The sequence below is a fragment of the Bos grunniens genome, chromosome 21, assembly GCF_055505025.1.
Source record: "Bos grunniens cultivar Pamir isolate PY7600 chromosome 21, Bosgru_T2T1.0, whole genome shotgun sequence".
Lineage (NCBI taxonomy): Eukaryota > Metazoa > Chordata > Mammalia > Artiodactyla > Bovidae > Bos > Bos grunniens.
This window is the reverse complement of record NC_141185.1, coordinates 2525436-2542836: the sequence shown is the minus strand read 5'-3', so window position 1 is coordinate 2542836 and position 17401 is coordinate 2525436. Positions and strand designations below refer to the sequence as shown.

General features: G+C 41.1%; 1 protein-coding gene across 14 annotated transcripts in view; it reads left to right on the top strand.

Moving 5' to 3' along the window:
* The window catches only part of MARK3 (microtubule affinity regulating kinase 3), a 116149-nt gene that overhangs the window by 63462 nt on the left and 35286 nt on the right, over window positions 1-17401 (top strand). For 10 of the 14 annotated variants that reach the window (XM_086362781.1, XM_086362779.1, XM_086362780.1 and 7 more), the window contains exons 4-6: window positions 8614-8662; window positions 11326-11391; window positions 15048-15118. In XM_086362781.1, the coding sequence (XP_086218907.1) occupies window positions 8614-8662; window positions 11326-11391; window positions 15048-15118 (186 nt within the window). Of the gene's footprint in view, window positions 1-8613; window positions 8778-11325; window positions 11392-15047; window positions 15119-17401 lie in introns of all 14 variants that reach the window. The other 4 variants (XM_086362786.1, XM_086362787.1, XM_086362785.1 and 1 more) reach the window with 1 other exon arrangement.

Here is a 17401-nt window from a genome sequence, read left to right as displayed (position 1 = left end):
AGATTGCCGGGAGAAATATCAATAACCTCAGATATGCAGATGATACGACCCTTATGGCAGAAAGTGAAGAGGAACTCAAAAGCCTCTTGATGAAAGTGAAAGTGGAGAGTGAAAAAGTTGGCTTAAAGCTCAACATTCAGAAAACGAAGATCATGGCATCCGGTCCCACCACTTCATGGGAAATAGACGGGGAAACAGTGTCAGACTTTATTTTTGGGGGCTCCAAAATCACTGCAGATGGTGACTGTAGCCATGAAATTAAAAGATGCTTACTCCTTGGAAGGAAAGTTATGACCAACCTAGATAGCATATTGAAAAGCACAGACATTACTTTGCCAACAAAGGTCCGTCTAGTCGGGGCTATGGTTTTTCCTGTGGTCATGTATGGATGTGACAGTTGGACTGTGAAGAAGGCTGAGCGCCGAAGAATTGATGCTTTTGAACTGTGGTGTTGGAGAAGACTCTTGAGAGTCCCTTGGACTGCAAGGAGATCCAACCAGTGCATTCTGAAGGAGATCAGCCCTGGGTGTTCTTTGGAAGGAATGATGCTAAAGCTGAAACTCCAACACTTTGGCCACCTCATGCGAAGAGTTGACTCATTGGAAAAGACTCTGATGCTGGGAGGGATCGGGGGCAGGAGGAGAAGGGGACAACAGAGGATGAGATGGCTGGATGGCATCACTGACTCGATGGATGTGAGTCTGAGTGAACTCCGGGAGTTGGTGATGGACAGGGAGGCCTGGTGTGCTGCAATTCATGGGGTCGCGAAGAGTCGGACACGACTGAGCGACTGAACTGAACTGATATCAGTAAAATACTGGTTAATTACATGCAGTACATCTACACATGGGCTTCCCTGGTGACTCAATAGAAAGAATCTGCCTGCCAAGCAGGAGACTCTAATTTGATCCCTGGGTTGGGAAGATTTCCCTGGAGAAATATATGGCAACCCACTCCAGTGTTCTTGCCTGAGAAATCCCATGGACAGAGAAGCGTGATAGGCTGTGGTCCATGGGGTCACAGAAGACAGCGACTGAAACACAACAACATCCACACGTTTATGTTCCCCTATCTGTAGGCAGCTCTTCCTGGGTAGGAGACAGGTCATGCTTTTGCCTAGTGTTAGACAAACAGATTTTAATAATGCTTTTAATTAATTTCTCTGTCATTTGTTAGCTTTCCTATTCTGTTGTTTATTTTCATGTTAGGGTGGTTCTGAGAGTAATTGAACTCTCTTTAAGCTCCTTAGGTTTTGCCTTACTATGCTGGCTCTCATATTTGCTGGTCTTTAAAGACATTCCCTGGAAAACTTGCTTGCCTTCCACCCACCAGCAGCTTTGGCCCACACCATGAAAAGAATAGTAAACTCTTGTTAACAGTCCTCAGAATACAGCAACTTTCAGCTACCTTTTCTTTTTCAGAAATTCCCCTTTTATAAAAAAAAAAAAAAGAAAACTTTATTTTCAACCTTTTTCTTAAAATTAATAGTAGAAAAGGAGATAGATAATTAGATATTTAGATAAATAGATAATTAGATAGATAATTCAGTTGTGCTTCCGAGTTCACAGGACAGATAAAAGTCAAAGTCTTTACCTGCCCAGATGCCTGCCCAGAGACAGCCAGTGGCATCAGTTTCTTTGGTCCTTCCAGAAATACCCTGTTTATAGAGAGGCGAAAATATGTGTATTTTTTTCTTGTTCACACCAGCCTTTCTTGGCAATTCCTTCTCCATGAACTCGGGCGTTTGCCAGGCTCTCCCCCTCAGGACTGTCTGAGGGTCTTTGATCTGTTCTTTTGTTCAGCAGAGGTTCTGTGGTCAGTGTGGTGAGTGAGACAGAGGGACATACTGAGGAGAAGTAGGTGGCCGTCCTCCCCTCCTTCCTTCATGAAGTACCCCGGAGGTGTTAGGGTTGGGGAGGCTGGGCATAAATCGAGGTTTGTGACCCCCCCCTTGTCAGTCTGAGGGAGGCACTGGACTCTGGTGTCTGGGTTTCGTTCTGTCGCTCCAGCTGCGTTTTCCTCTGTCTCTGTTGTGACCCCCATCTCATTCTCGCACTGAAATGCTTGTTTGTTGATGTTTCTGTCTTTCCATTTTTCAGTTAGGCAGTTGTCATTTCCTTCCAAGCATACTATGCCTATGCTGATAATTCTCCAGAATAGCCCAGATTTCTTCCTGAGCTTCAAACCAAAATACCAGCTACTGAGCTTTGTTCTCACTGTCCTCACTTAATTGCCCTTCACGGGGTGTGTCCTAAAGCAGACTCAGCCTGCCACCCTTCCTCACTGCAGCTTGAGTCTTCTCTGTCTCACAGTGGCACCCAAATTCACAAACATGGGTGTCTGCTTCAACTCTGCCTCCTCTCCCTTACCCACTCAGTGTTTCCTTACAACCTTGAGTTTACAGTACAGCTCTTTCCTAGTAAAGAAGAGGTTGTTGATTGTATACCTGTTCATTATTTTTAACAGATAAGTTGTCATCCAGTCAGTTGCCCAGCTGACAGGCTCTCAGCCTTTGGCCTGTCTCATACCTGTATATCCGGAGAAGCCAGTCGGGTCACCTTTGCCATGATGACTTATGTCGCAGTTTGATGGCTATGACAATACCTCACCCCATGCCCTCTCTGATATGCTTATTTTTTTTATTTTATTTCTTTATTTTTGGCAGTGCTGGGTCTTTGTTGCTGCATGGGCTTTCTGTCTAGCTGCCAAGCACGGGCTGCTCATTGTAGTGGCTTCTCTTGTTGCAGAGCACAGGCCCTAGGCACACGGGCTTCAGGAGTTGCAGCTCCTGGGCTATAGAGCACAGCTCAGTAGTTGTGACACACAGGTTTGGTTGCTCTCTGGCATATGTGATCTTCCTGGATGAGGGATTGAACCTGTGTCTCCTGCGTTGGCAGGCAAATTCCTCACCACTGAACCCCCAGTAAAGACCCTGCTCATTTTATTTTTAGGTCAATTGATAAAATTGTTTTTTCCCAAGGATAATTTCTGTATGTCCTTGGTCCTGGCTTTGGGGACATTTGTTTTTTCTGTGGTACTGTAGGCTTAGTGTCTCTTCAGTATTCTCATCACCAGGATCCAGGTCTTTGCCTTCAGAAATGTTTGTTCTCCTCCTATCTGCCAGTTTCTAAAGGACATAAAAACGGGAAGATGTGTAGAGCAGGGGTCCCCAAACTCAGAGATCTCGTGCCTGATGATCTGAGGTGGAGCTGAGGTAGTAATAGAAATAAAGTGCATGATGAATGTACTGTGTTCGAATCGTCCTGAAACCACCCCCCCACCATCCGTGGAGAGCTCGTCTTCCACAGAACTGGGCCTGGGGCCAAAAAGGCTGGGGGCTGCTAGTGTAGAAGATGGAGATTAATAAAGAGAGGAGAATTTTTTCACTTTACACATTTCTGTGTTATTTCAGTTTATTTTTTACAACTAGCATCTGGATAAGGTTGAAAGGGAATGCAGAGAAGTAAGATAGTAGAAATTGGTGAGCTTCATATTTAAATGTCCTTTTATATAGCAAAACTTAAAAAAATATGTATTGTACTATCCTAGTGAGGCCTTTCCTTAATGTGCATTTTTTTTTTTTTTGATAGGTGAGTAGTGGATTTATTTAGAAAGATACACAGTCCATAGACAGAATGTGATCCACCTCAACAGGTGAGAGCAGCCCGGAAATATGGGCTGGTTAGATTTTATAGGTTGGGTAATTTCATAGGCTAATGAGTAGGAGGATTATTCAGCTGTTTTAGAGAAGTTGTGAAGCTTGGAATTGGGCCATTGCCCACTTACTGCCCTTTTATGGTTGGCCTTAGAACTGTCATGGCACCTGTGGGTGAGTTATTTAACATGCTAATGTGTTACAATAAGTGTATAATGAGATACAAGGTCTCAGTTCAGTTCAGTTGCTCAGTCGTGTCCGACTCTTTGCAACCCCATGAATCGCAGCACACCAGGCCTCCCTGACCATCACCAACTCCCGGAGTTCACTCAAACTCATGTCCATCGAGTCGGTGATCCCATCCAGCCATCTCATCCTCTGTCATCCCCTTTTCCTCCTGCCCCCAATCCCTCCCAGCATCAGAATCTTTTCCAATGAGTCAACTCTTCACACGAGGTGGCCAAAGTACTGGAGTTTCAAATGTGCATGTTTTCAGCAAATTATTGCTACCCAAATTTATCTTCAGCCATCAGGTTCACAGTTGATGGCAATGAGATCTCTGGCATGTTAATCACATACGTAAATTGTCAACGTTAAAAAAAATTCTGTGCCAGTACCCACCTGTTGCTCTGGAGTTTTCTGTCTTGCCAACTTGAAATGTATCCATCGCTTTACTTGTACATTTCAAAGGTGGCTGTTTGGAATCATGAGATGAGTTAGGACTTTGGAGTCAGACAACTCAGACTCTGAGCTCTGGCATGGGTTAGCTGGGCAAACTTGGGCTGGTTTCTTAACTTTCTCAGTCCTCCTTTCCTGTGCACTGGAGATGATCATAGTCACCTGACAGAGCTGTGAACATTCAGTTAGGTAGGATCATAGCCGTGGAGCATCTGGTGCTGAACTTCAGACACAGGTGACACTTGACAGCTGCTGGCTTCATGCCTCCTCTCCCCACCCCCTGCGATTAAGTTGGTATAGAGTTGATTCTAGCTTCTGCCTGATATGTAATTCTGACCGAGGTAAATACATAAAGTTATTTGTATAACTTTGGATGCTGTCCAGCTGGGAGACCTTCAGCTACTCTGTTTGCCTATGGAAAGAAACTTGTACTATTCATCCCTCTGTCTGGTCCCACTCACCTGTCCTGTGTGTTTTCACAACATTTCCCTTGGTGTGGCCTCTGCTGTGTGTGACCCAGTTCAGTCGCTTAGTCGTGTCCGACTCTTTGCAACCCCATGGAAGGCAGCACACCAGGCTTCCCTGTCTATCACCAACACCCGGAGCTTGCTCAAATCCATGTCCATTGAGTTGGTGATGCCATCCAACCATCTCATCCTCTGTCGTCCCCTTCTCCTCATGCCGCCAATCCCTCCCAGCATCAGAGTCTTTTCCAATGAGTCAGTTCTTCACATCAGGTGTCTAAGTACTAGAGCTTCAGTTTCAGCATCAGTCCTTCCAGTGAACATTCAGGACTGATTTCCTTTAGGACTCACTAATTGGATCTCCTTGCAGTCCAAAGGACACTCGAGTCTTCTCCAACACCACAGTTCAAAAGCATCAGTTCTTCGGCCCTCAGCTTTCTTTATAGCATGGCTAGAGGAAAAACCATAGCTTTGACTAGACGGACCTTTGTTGCCAAAGTAATGTCTCTGCTTTTTAATATGCTGTCTAGGTTGGTCATGGCTTTTCTTCCAAGGAGCAAGCATCTTTTAATTTCATGGCTGCAGTTACCATCTGCAGTGATTTTTGGAGCCCAAAAAGATAAAGTCTGTCACTGTTTGCTTTGTTTCCCCATCTGTTTGCCTTGAAGTGATAGGACCAGATGCCGTGATCTTAGTTTTTTGAATGTTGAGTTTTAAGCCAACTTTTTCACTCTTCTCTCTCACCTTCATCAAGAGGCTTTTTAGTTCCTCTTCACTTTCAGCCATAAGGGTCGTATCATATGCGTATCTGAGGTTATTGATATTTTTCCTGGCAATCTTGACTCCAGCTTGTGTTTCATCCAACCCAGCATTTCGCGTGATGTACTCTGCATGTAAGTTACGTAAGCAGGGCAACAACAATACAGCCTGATATACTCTTTTCCCAATTTGGAACCAGTCTGTTGTTCCATGTCCGGTTTTATCTGTTGCTTCTTGACCTGCACACAGATTTGGTTTTCAAACTTCATTGTGTTTCCTCTAGTGTATTACCTACTACTAGTCTCTAAAAATTACTCTAAAACTTAGCAACTTAGAACCTGTGGTAATTCAGTTTCTTTGAGTCATCTGTTTGAGGGTAACTTAGTTGGATGGTTCTGGCTCAGATGCTCTCAAGATACTTTGGGGAAGAGCCACAGTTGCAGGCGCCCACAGGTTTGACTGGGGCTGGTGCATCCGCTTCTAGGAGGCCCTTTCACCTGGCTCTTGTCTAGGGCCCACGGTTCCTCAGCAGCCGCAGGTGTGAGTCCTCAGTTCCTTGCCACCTGGGCCTGTCCACTGAAGTACTTACTGTCCTTACGACGTGCATGTCAGTGATCTGTGAGAGCAAGGAGGAGCCCCAGTGCCTTTACAGCTTAGTCTCTGATGTCCCCTCCCTATCGCTCTGCTTTCCTCGCTTCATGAGAAGCAAGTCTCTAAGTGCAGTCCACACTGAAAGGGAGGAATATTAAGTTCTACCTTTTGAGAGGAGGATTGACAAAGTATTTGTGGACCTGTTTTAAAAGCACCACACCAGGGGTGCTAGTTGAAATGTAAAATTCTCAAAGCTCATTTCAGATCTCGTGATTGGTAGAACCCAGGAACCTACAGTTTGCACAGATACCCTAATGTTCTGATGCTGGTGGTGTAAAGTCCACACTTGGAAACCCATGCTCTGGCAGGTGGAGCACCTGGTCTTCTTGAAATAGTCTTCATTGGTTGCGCCTCCCTGTCTTGCTCACATCACCAGCCCATTTGGAACTGCATAAATCCAGTTACCTCCATGGTGCCCAGCACCGCAGGCAGAGGTGAGCTCTCTGTCCCTTGGGTCCCTGCAGGACTCTGTCTTTCTCTTGCTCTTTGGTTCTGATGTTGTGGTGATGTGCTGCTAGTAGGATGTAAGGTGTTTTTGTTGGGCCCCTTTTGCCAGCAGAACTGTGACAACCCTGTCTTAGGCATTCTGCTACTCAGGATCTAAAAGCAGTGTGGTCATTAGAATGCTAAGGAGACTGGCTCAAACCACACTTCTTGGTACCCAGTACTTTCTTGCAGGCTTTTATCAGACAGATGAGTTCCTGTTGTGTGCCAGGCTGGGTTTCGAGGTTCCACTGGTGACAGGAGGCAGACACACTCCCTGTAGATGAGGCGGCAAAAATGCACTGATAAACACAATGTATTATCACAACGTGAAGGACATTCTGGGAAAGAAGTGCTATGATGTAAAACGAAGGAAACCTACTTAAGTAAGGTTTTCAGAGAATCTGCCTGAGACTTGAAGGATGAAAAGGAGAAAAAATTTTAAGGAAAGAAAGAGTATGTTCTGGGAGAAATCAGAGTGCCTGGAGTTGAGGCTGAAAGTGTAAGCAGTCTGCCATGGCCATGCTCAGGGTTTCATTCTAAAACAGTGTCCTGAGCTGAGTTAGTATGACAGCCAACTTGTCACTCTTCTAATTTAACAGCCATAGAAATAACTGGGAGGTTCAAATTATAGGTACAAGTCCAGCTGTAATGAATTGGGAAAACAAGGTTCCTGTGTTTGCGTAACAGAAGGAAATGAAGAAGGAGCCCAAGCCTTTAGTGGATGGTCCAGTATCATAGGTGGTCGTGGTTTAGTCGTTTCAGTCATGTCCGATTCTTTGCGACCCTATGGACTGTATAGCCCGCCAGGCTCCTGTGTTCATGGGATTTCCCAGGCAAGCATACTGCAGTGGGTTGTCATTTCCTTATCCAGGGGAATCTTCCCAACCCAGGGATCGAACCTGCATCTCTTGTGTCTCCTGTGTGGCAGGCAGATTCCTCACCACCGCACCACCTGGAAGCCCGGTATTGTAGACAGAAAGGCCGTTCATCTGGATTCCATGTTTCTAAGCTCTGAGCTGTTTGTAGGTCAGATGCTGTGCCTCCCTGCCTTTCAGCTGCCTCCATGCCTGTTAGTTGCTGATTCATTTCTAGATTAGACCTGGTGGACAAAGACAAGGGCAGGGAGAGTCCCAACTTCCTCATCCCATAGGCAGCTGCTCCTCGTTTCCCAGACCACTTTCTAGCCTTGCCTCCTACAGGCTGTGATACCCTGGGTGCTAGGAGACTAGTTCTAACCACATTCCCCATAGAAAGATAGGAGAACCTTGGAAGATCTTTCCTCTCTTTTTCTGGTTTCCACTCATTTGCAGGAGGGTTGTCTAAGATGACCTCTAAAATTCTGTTATTTTATGAGATATCATATTAGCCCAGACCATGATGCTCTGAATTCACAGCATGTTTGTACAGCAACAGTTTAATATTCTGCTTTATTCTGTGTGATGGCTAGGCAGCTTGAAGTGGTTTTATTTAAAGCCTTATAGAATTACTTGAAATTATCAATCCATTACACTCATGATGCAGTTCATTGGGACTGTACAAGTTTTGATTTGCAGAATTAGAATTCCTCGATAGATACTGAATTGGACTAAGTCTAATAACAAACTATTCTGCTTAAATCTGATTTCTGTGTTCAAGATAGCAAAATATAATTCAAAATAGCAAAATATCATCCTCTGGGAACTCTGCTTTTTCATACGATAAAACTGATGCATTAGTATTGGAGCATTAAAATGGACTCATTTAGTATTAGACAACAAAATTACGTCATAATTACTCTGGATTTCCATGTCTTAGATGTGGACTACTAAACATTATCAGTGAATCAGTTATCTAAGAGAACAATTTAATTGATATTGCCACTGTGGAATATAATGTTTAATAACCTGTGTTGGGGGGATTGTGTGTGTGTTTGTTTTTTAGCTCTTCAGAGAAGTGAGAATAATGAAGATTTTAAATCATCCAAACATAGGTACTTTCTGCTTTCTTAAATACTTTTGGGTCTAAATGCATTCTTGAAAGTTTTTCATAAAGCTAAACATATATTCCAGAAGTGACAGGAGATTTCTTCCCTTCTCCCATTCCAGGTACACTTTTAGAATATATGTATGTATGTGTATGTGTGTGTGTGTGTGTGTGTGTGTGTAGTTGATCATTTCTGTTAACTTTTTGAAATTGCTAAAGATAGGTTAAAAGATTCAGTATTAAACATTCAAATGTAAAGAAATGTAGAAACATCTGTAATCAGATTGTAATTTTCTAAATTTTAATATATCAAAATGTCATAATTGCACCTAAATTTTAGATAGAGGGAATTACAGTAAGCTAAAGTTTTCAAAGGTGTTTTTTGCTCTAGCTGTATTCCTGAGAAAATAATGGTGCATTGAAACATATTTTAAAAAATAAAGGGAATTTCCTGTCAGTCCAGTGGTTAGGACTCCGTGCTTCCAGTGCAGGGGGCACAGGTTCGATCCCAGGTCAGAGAACTAAGATCCTACATGCTGCTCAGCACGGCCAAAAAAAACAGATACAGGGTACTTGCTATCTAATAGAATTTTTTGGTATGAATTGTTTTACACTGTACAGACCTGCTTTCTGTGTCCTCTGTGCTTTATGCAGTGAGGTGTGTCTAAAGGTTAGGGTGGGTCATGGTACTGCCCTCATCATAGTTGTAGGAACAACATGAAAGCTGACCCTGTGTACACACCTCAGTGAAAATTTTTGATTCCATGCATAATGCAGATCTTTTAAAATAATACAACTGCTTTCTTATATAGTAATAAGTCCTACAATCTAAAAATATTTGAGTGAAATAGCTCCTAAGAGAACCAGTTGTATCAGCTTAATATCAAAATCAGTTCTAGGAAGTGGGAGTGTGATAACTTTGGTGTTAGGGAAATCTTATCAAGACTTCTTGAAGCACAAGAATAGAAAAATAAAATGGAACCACAGAATGGAAAAAACTTACACCCTATTTCATCTAATCTGAGCCACCATCATGTAAAAGGCATTATTGTGTTCATGTGCTATTAAGAAAATGCTACCAAGCCGTTATCCCCTTATCGGTGATGTTAGTTAAGATGTGAAATGATCCGTATCATGGGCTGTGACAGGGCTGGGGAGAATAGCGAGGGGTGTGGCAGGATATATAGCAACGCAGAGAGGCCTCCATATTGCACTGCAGCTGTGTGAGGGCAGCCAACCAGCGCTAGACTTCAAACTCCAACTCCCTGCTGCAAATGCACTGCCAAGAGCCCGCTCACGGAAACCTGTTGTGTTTTTTCTTAAGTTGTACCCTGATTGAAGTTCTCTATACTTACCACTAAATGACATATCTTTGAAAATATAAATTTCTAAAAATTTAAGTTCCCATTGGATTAAAGTAGTTTTCCTAGAAGAGCCAATATTTGCATTGGAATTTTATTTTTTAATTTATTTTTGGCTTGCCAGGTCTGAGTTTCCCAACCAGGGATCAAACCCAGGCCCCCTGCAGTGAAAGCACAGAGTCCTGACCACTGCACTGCCAGGGATTCCCCCTGCATTGGAATTATAGAATTTACTAATATGTTGATGGCTTACCAGCATATGTCTTACATTTATTTAAATAATTTTTCTTAACAACCTGAACATATGCCATCTTAGAAATGATATGATAGTTTTAACTCACCAGTTTGACAAACACATCAAATACTGTACAAGCTACTGATTTGATTTAATACTCTGTATTAAAGCATCAGAAAATAACCCACAATAGAAGAGACTAGCATTCTCGCTCGCCGCTCTCCTTTTTGCTGAATTTAATTGTAACATATGTATTAACAAAATAGATACAGGACATAGTGATTTGATAGTTTTGGAAATCAACTTCAGTTTTATTTAAAAATTATATATTTCTGATTGATTTGTTATGGTTTTATGAATTAGCAGTAATAGAAATTTTAGTTTTATCTGTAATAAGAGACTGCTATAGCAGTCACACTGACCCATTGAAAATAATTAAAAAGTTCTTTTCAGTATAACCTGTTCTATTTTTTGGTCTCTGGCTTTAGAATAGAAACAAAGGAATCTTAGGAATTCCCTGGTGGTCCAGTGGTTAGGACCCTGCACACTCGCTGACAGGGCCCAGGTTGGATCCCTGGATCCCTGGTCAGATCCCTGGTGAGGGAACTAAGATTCTGCATGCTGCATGGCTCGGACAAACAAAAATAAAATATACATCATTAAAAAAGAAAGGAATCTTTTTCTCTGAGAATTGTGATAAATTTCTTAAGCAACAAAAGTCTCAAGTGGAATTCTATGTATCCTTAAACCCACAATGACAGGTGAATGGACATGAACATACAGGAGTAGGCTAGATACAGACATACTACAGGGGCATGAAATGAGAGCCGAGAAACTGCTGATGCATCCTGAAGTTACAGTGTTTGAGAACCCAGAAATCATTTGTATGGAATTCCATGTTTTTATAAAATCTTTTCTGCTTTTGTAATATAAAGTTTCCTAAAATCATTTTTTTTTAAGAGGGCCAGGTATTAACAGGGAAAAAGTTAACTTTTTGTAGTTAGTTTATATGTATATGGTATGTACATACAGACATTTGTTTCTTTTTCTCCTGTATCTTCTCTCCTCTCGTAGTGAAGTTATTCGAAGTCATTGAAACTGACAAAACACTCTACCTAATCATGGAGTATGCAAGTGGAGGTAAGGCATTTATAAATTGTTTTTCTTTCGTCCCTCCCTTTTAGAAGAATATGCAACTGCACTGCCCATGTAGATAAAGATAGAGTTTCATGTAACCTTCAGAATCATAATACACTAGGACGAGAATCAGAAGAGCCGATTCCTAGCAGTTCAGTGGTTTGCTGTTAAGTGTTTCATTGTTATCATCATTAATCGATAATATGCAAATAGTTGGATTTTTTTTATGGTATAACATAAAGTTTACCATTTTAACCATTTCAGGTGTACGGTGCTATGGCATTAAGTACGTTCACATTGTTAACCAATACCATCATCCATCTCCAGAACCTTTTCATTTTCCCAAAATGAAACTCTGTCCCTATTAAACAATAATTCCCCGTCCTCCCTCCTTGTAGCCCCTGGCAACCACCATTCTGCTGTCTGTATGACTTTGACTGCTCTAGGGACCTCATATGACTGGAATCGTACAGTATTTGTCTTTTTTGTGACTTCCTACGTCACAGTGTCCTTCAGGTTTATCCATGTTGTAGCATGTGTCAGAATTTCCTTCCCTATTAAAGCAGAGTAATATTCCATTGTTTATAGCACATTTTTTTTATTCCAGTACTTGAATTTTCAAAAGCATCAATGCATTAGCCTGTTTGAAATAAATGTGTACTGCATGTTGGATGGATTTCTTTATCAGATTTTTACATCAGTTGTGCCCCTTGTTTCCCAAGGCCAGAAATGGTGGTCACAGTGTATAGGATTAGATTTCCTTAAAGATTAAAGACTAGTAATTACTTGCCTATAAGGATATATAAAGGTAGACATTTTTATGAAATGAATGTATATAGCTGTTCTCTTTCACAGAGATTCTTATTTTAAGGTTTTGGCTAGGCTATGCTTGTAGGTTGTGGACCACGCATGAACTTTCATTGTGAAAGGCAGAAGCTTTGTTGCTTGTGTTTTCCCTGCCTCTAATACAGTGCCTGGCACATAGCAGGCTCTAAGCAAATAAGAATTGAGTTGAATTAATGAAATTTTAATCTACTAGCGATATGTTCTGTTTAACTCCACAGTATAGATTTAATTGTTTTGATTATAGTAGAGTTTTATTAAACAAACCCTTTGATCCAGAATGTAAAACCTGGAGACAGAAAGTTGAATCACAGCCTCATTGTGATGAGTTGACCACTAAATAAAAGATTGTAAATCTGTTGTGGGCAGAGCAAGCGCACCCCCTACACCACTTTTTCATACTCCTGATTCATTATTTGGAGAAGGAAATGGCAACCCACGCCAGTATTCTTGCCTAGAGAATCCTGTGGACAGAGGAGCCTGGTGGGCTGCTGTCCATAGGGTCGTACAGAGTCAGGCACGACTGAAGTGACTTAGCAGCAGCAGCAGAAGCAGTTCATTATTAGTTGTGTGCTTCGTATTTTAAATGTGTGGTTTGAGATTTTAGTTGGGATTTTCACAGTTGAGGAGTAGTAGGAAGAGTTGAATTCAGTTCATGAATTGTAGAACCATGAATCTGTATGGAGTTCCCGTGCTTTCTACTCCTCTTACAGTTCATAATCTTCTCCTTTATGGAGCCTCTACAGTGCACAAGTGCTTTTTTCTCTTACTTGATCTCCTCTGACTTTAACAATGGGTCCATGATGTGGCCAGGCAGTGAGTGAGGAGATGGAGGCTAGGAAATACCCCTGTGGTCATGTTACCAGGCCTGGAGCCCGAGCCTTCCAATACCACATAGCCTCTCCCGATTGGTCAGTCAGTCATGGCTTTCTGTTTCATCTATTTTAGGTCACAGGGTCATAGCAGTTGCTCTGTATTGGAGAAGTGTCCATCCCGAAAGGATCGGCTCTGGAAAGGACAAACATGGAGTCAGTCTAGCCAGTGCCCCTCATTGGCAGTGTGACCTTATAAGTTGCATGTCTCTGAACTACTCAGTGGACATGGCCGCACCGTCCTCCTTCGAGGCCTCAGTGCCATTGCTTAACATGATAACAGCACTGATCAGTGGTGGTTTATTGGCTTGGACCATTTGTTTTAATCAGCTCAACAAAGCACCTTCTGTCTCCAAGGCAGCTGTTTATTGTTGATATGTTTGCCAATTTGAACAACAAAAGTTTCATTAAATTGGCTACCTACTCCTCCCTAGCCTCATATTCTTCAGTTTTATAGAATCATAGAATTTTAGAATTGGAAAGAATCTCAGAAAGTCATCCAGGGCAACTGCCTAGTTTTTACAGATGAACATCTGAAAAGTTGGTCTGGTGCCCATGGTTTCATCACTGGTTATAGTGACAGGACCTGAACCAAGGGCTTTCTGAACTGTCTTGACATGGGTGGGGAGAGCTACTGTTTGCTGTTTTTTCTACTAGTAAATAATATCATGCAGAGATTTTTAATTTAGTTGCTTACCCTGAGTGCTAATGCATTTTTAATGGAGCGGGGGGAGTCTGGGTTGTATGCCTGGTTTATAACAGTGATTGTGAGTATGACTTTATGGTTCCAAAATCTCTTAACAGGTTTATATCGCATTGGAATCCTAAAATATTTTAAAATTACATTGACATTATCTGTGTGACTGTACAACTACTGGGTTTAATCCATAATTTTTTTTTTAAGTCAAAACTGTTCCATGTGGTATGCACACATCTTTGTTTTTTCACTTTTTAACCACTTGTTTTGACATATTTTTTTATTCTGCAGATAGAATGGCATTCTTGGAGAAAATACTGACATTTAATTTTATAATTCACCATAGTTAAATGTATTGCATAGTGTAAATTAACAGTATGTAATTCCTTTCAAAAGATCATTATGCAATCAGTAATAACTTGAAAATATTTATGCCCATTTATTATTTTAAAATTTATTCAGAGTTAGGGCCGAAAGTTCAAAAGTCAGAGATACTAATGTACAGTTCAGAATAAGGTTTTCCTCAGAAATACTTAAGTTCTGAAACTAAGCTTTTTAAGTATCAAAATGTTTCATTTGACAGTTGACTACAGTATGCACTCCCTCACAGCAGTCGGCACAGTGCTTACGCGTGCACACGCGCACACACCCTGTTCCTTTCCCCTGAGTTTTCTCCACAGTACGTTTTATCATCTGATACACTGTATATTCATTTATTTGCTTATTATCTGTCTACCCCCTCCTGAAATGTAAACTCCGTGAGGAGAAAGACTTTGCTCTGTTCACTTCTGTATTTCCCCAGAGCCAAGAACAGTTCTCAGCAGTTAGTATACTCTCAGTAATTATTTGTTGCATGAATGAATTTAGGAAATGCTTTTCTGTCATAATCCTATAGTGAAAACACCTTCTTTGAACACAAATAACATTTCCATTTTAACTTTCAATTTTCATTGCCAAGTTTTTACTAAAGCATACTGGAAACAAAACCTTTAAAGTAAAAGTGTCACAATTGAAATATATGAGAATTTAATGTTAAGGCTTTTCTATAACTTAAAAGATTTTATCAATAAACTTCTCCTATAGTTAAGGCTGGGTTAGTTCAAATTCCACATATTTCTGTTTATCTTCATAACTGCATTTTAAAAATTAAAATTACAGCATTGCTAAAAGTGAAGCATTTTTAATTTATGGGAAAGTTAATGCTCAGAAATAGGCCTTCTGCTTACTTTTATTTTTCTCAATTATAGGTGAAGTGTTTGACTATTTGGTTGCACATGGAAGAATGAAGGAAAAAGAAGCAAGAGCTAAATTTAGACAGGTATGGATTATTGCACGTTTAGTTTATTGATTAAATAACATTATCTGGCTTAAACCCTGAAGCAAACAAGTGTTTGCCTCTATAAATGTCATAAGGTGCATTGGATGAAGCAGGGGTTGGCCATTCAGTTCAATGCAACAAAATATTAATTTATTAAGTGCTTTCATGCCTAAAGCACTGTGCTAGAGGCAGCTATGAGTTCTGTTTCTAGCTTTGTAATTGGAATTATAGTCCCACTCTTAATCTTAGTTGTTTGACAGTTGAGCCTTAAAAAATGAGTCTTTGAGCACTTGGTGATTGCATTAATTAAAACTGTTTCCAATTTTTAGCAAAAGTGTTATAATCTCAAAATTCATTATCGGTTTTGTCTTACATAAGCCAAAACCAAACAGAACTTAACCTGTGAATTAATGACTTGTCTTCTTGCTTTGTCTCTGCCCATTGCCTTAAAGAGACTCATTTTAATACGTAGGTTTTGAGCATAAATGTGATATAAGTCTCTAATAAAGGTAACTATTGATTGATCCTTACCCGTGAGTATTGGATTAAGTCCTTTACCTCCATTAATGTAAATCTTGCAGCAGCTTTGTCAGTAAAGATCATCATAAGTAAGTGAAGTCACTCAGTTATGTCCGACTCTTTTTGCAACCCCATGGACTGTGGCCCACTAGGCTTCTCTACAAGTCCATGGGATTCTCCTGGCAAGAATACTGGAGTGGGTTGCCATTTCTTTCGGATCTTCCCAACACAGGGATTGAACCCAGGTCTCCCGCATTGCAGGCAGATGCTTTAACCTCTGAGCCAGCAGGGAAGCCCAAAAGATCATTGTGCTCATTTGTTAAAGATAAGGAAGCTGAGGCACAGGAAGATTACATAATTTGCCCAAAATTTGATGCCTGGCAAATAGCAGACCTTCCATTGATTCAGAGCCAGGACCTGTGATTCCAAACTAAAATTCTTAATCGTTATGGTGTGGTCTTACTTAGAGTAGGCATCAGCAAACTCTTTCTGTAAAGTGCCAGATAGTAAATTTTAGGCTTTGTAGGCCATACAGTCTTTTGCAACTATTTAATTCTGCTATTGTAGCGTAGAAGCAGCTTAGACAATATCTGGATGAATACACTCATATGATTGTGTTCCCAACAATACTTTCTTGGCAGAAACGAGTGGTGGGCCATATTCAGCCTACAGGCCATAATTTGCCCACCTCAGATTCAGGTAAAAGGAAGGGCAGGTACTTTATTATCTAACTATCCTCCCATAGTTTGAAGTTCTGTATGTAAATGGCAGTATAGCCTCATTTCTTTTAGAAACTTAACATTTTTGTTTTATTCACATGTAAGGTTGTTAAGGTGGAAGTATAGGTAGGAGTCTTTAAGGGTTTCACAATATTTATAAAGGCAGGTTTAACTGATTTTCAAGATTTTGATCTGCTTAGTCTAGTGTTTACAGATAAGGACTTATAAATAAGTGTCTTAACTTTTGCTGTTGCTTAAATTTACTTTTAAAATCTTAAGACATCCTAATGGTACTTTGAATTAAAACCTGTTACATATCAGACTTTAACCATCATTTAACTTTTCTGATCCTCAGTTTTTCTAGCTCTAAAAAGAGGAAGTTCTCTTTGATTAATTCTGAAGTCCTTTCCAGTTTTGATACCACTTTATTCTGTGGTCTATGGAAGGAAGCTCAAATTTCTCTTTGTTACAGAACAAGTCTGTTTGGCCCTTTCCGTATCTGTACTCTTAATTTTTATAAATTGGCCACCTGAAAATCAAGATTTTTTTTGCCTCATAAAACTGGAATTCCTTCCCACTCAGATGAGTGTGACTTGCAAGTGTTTATGTGAGTGTGATTTATTGACTGTGAGGGAAGGGCTCCTGCCAGCCCTCGTATCAGATGTGAGTCTGGACCTTCTCCAGGGAAGCAGTGTGGTGCTCCGATCTCTGGCTCCTCTCTTCTTTCTTCACCCATTTTCTAGGTAGGATCTGACTTGTCAAAGGGACTTGGACATTTATCACTTTTTATTTGTATTTTTTGACCATGCTGGGTCTTCATTGCTTAGCTCGGGCTTTCTTTCTCTAGTTGTGGTGAATGGGGGCTACTCTTCCTCGTGGTGCTCGGGCTTCTGTTATTGCAGAGCACGGGCTGCAGGCTTGCCAGCTCAGTAGTTGTGGCTCAGGAGCTTAATTGCTCCACAGCATATGGGATTTTCCCAGACCAGTGATCGAACCTGTGTCTTCTATATTGGCAGGCAGATTCCCACCCACTGTGCCAGGGAAG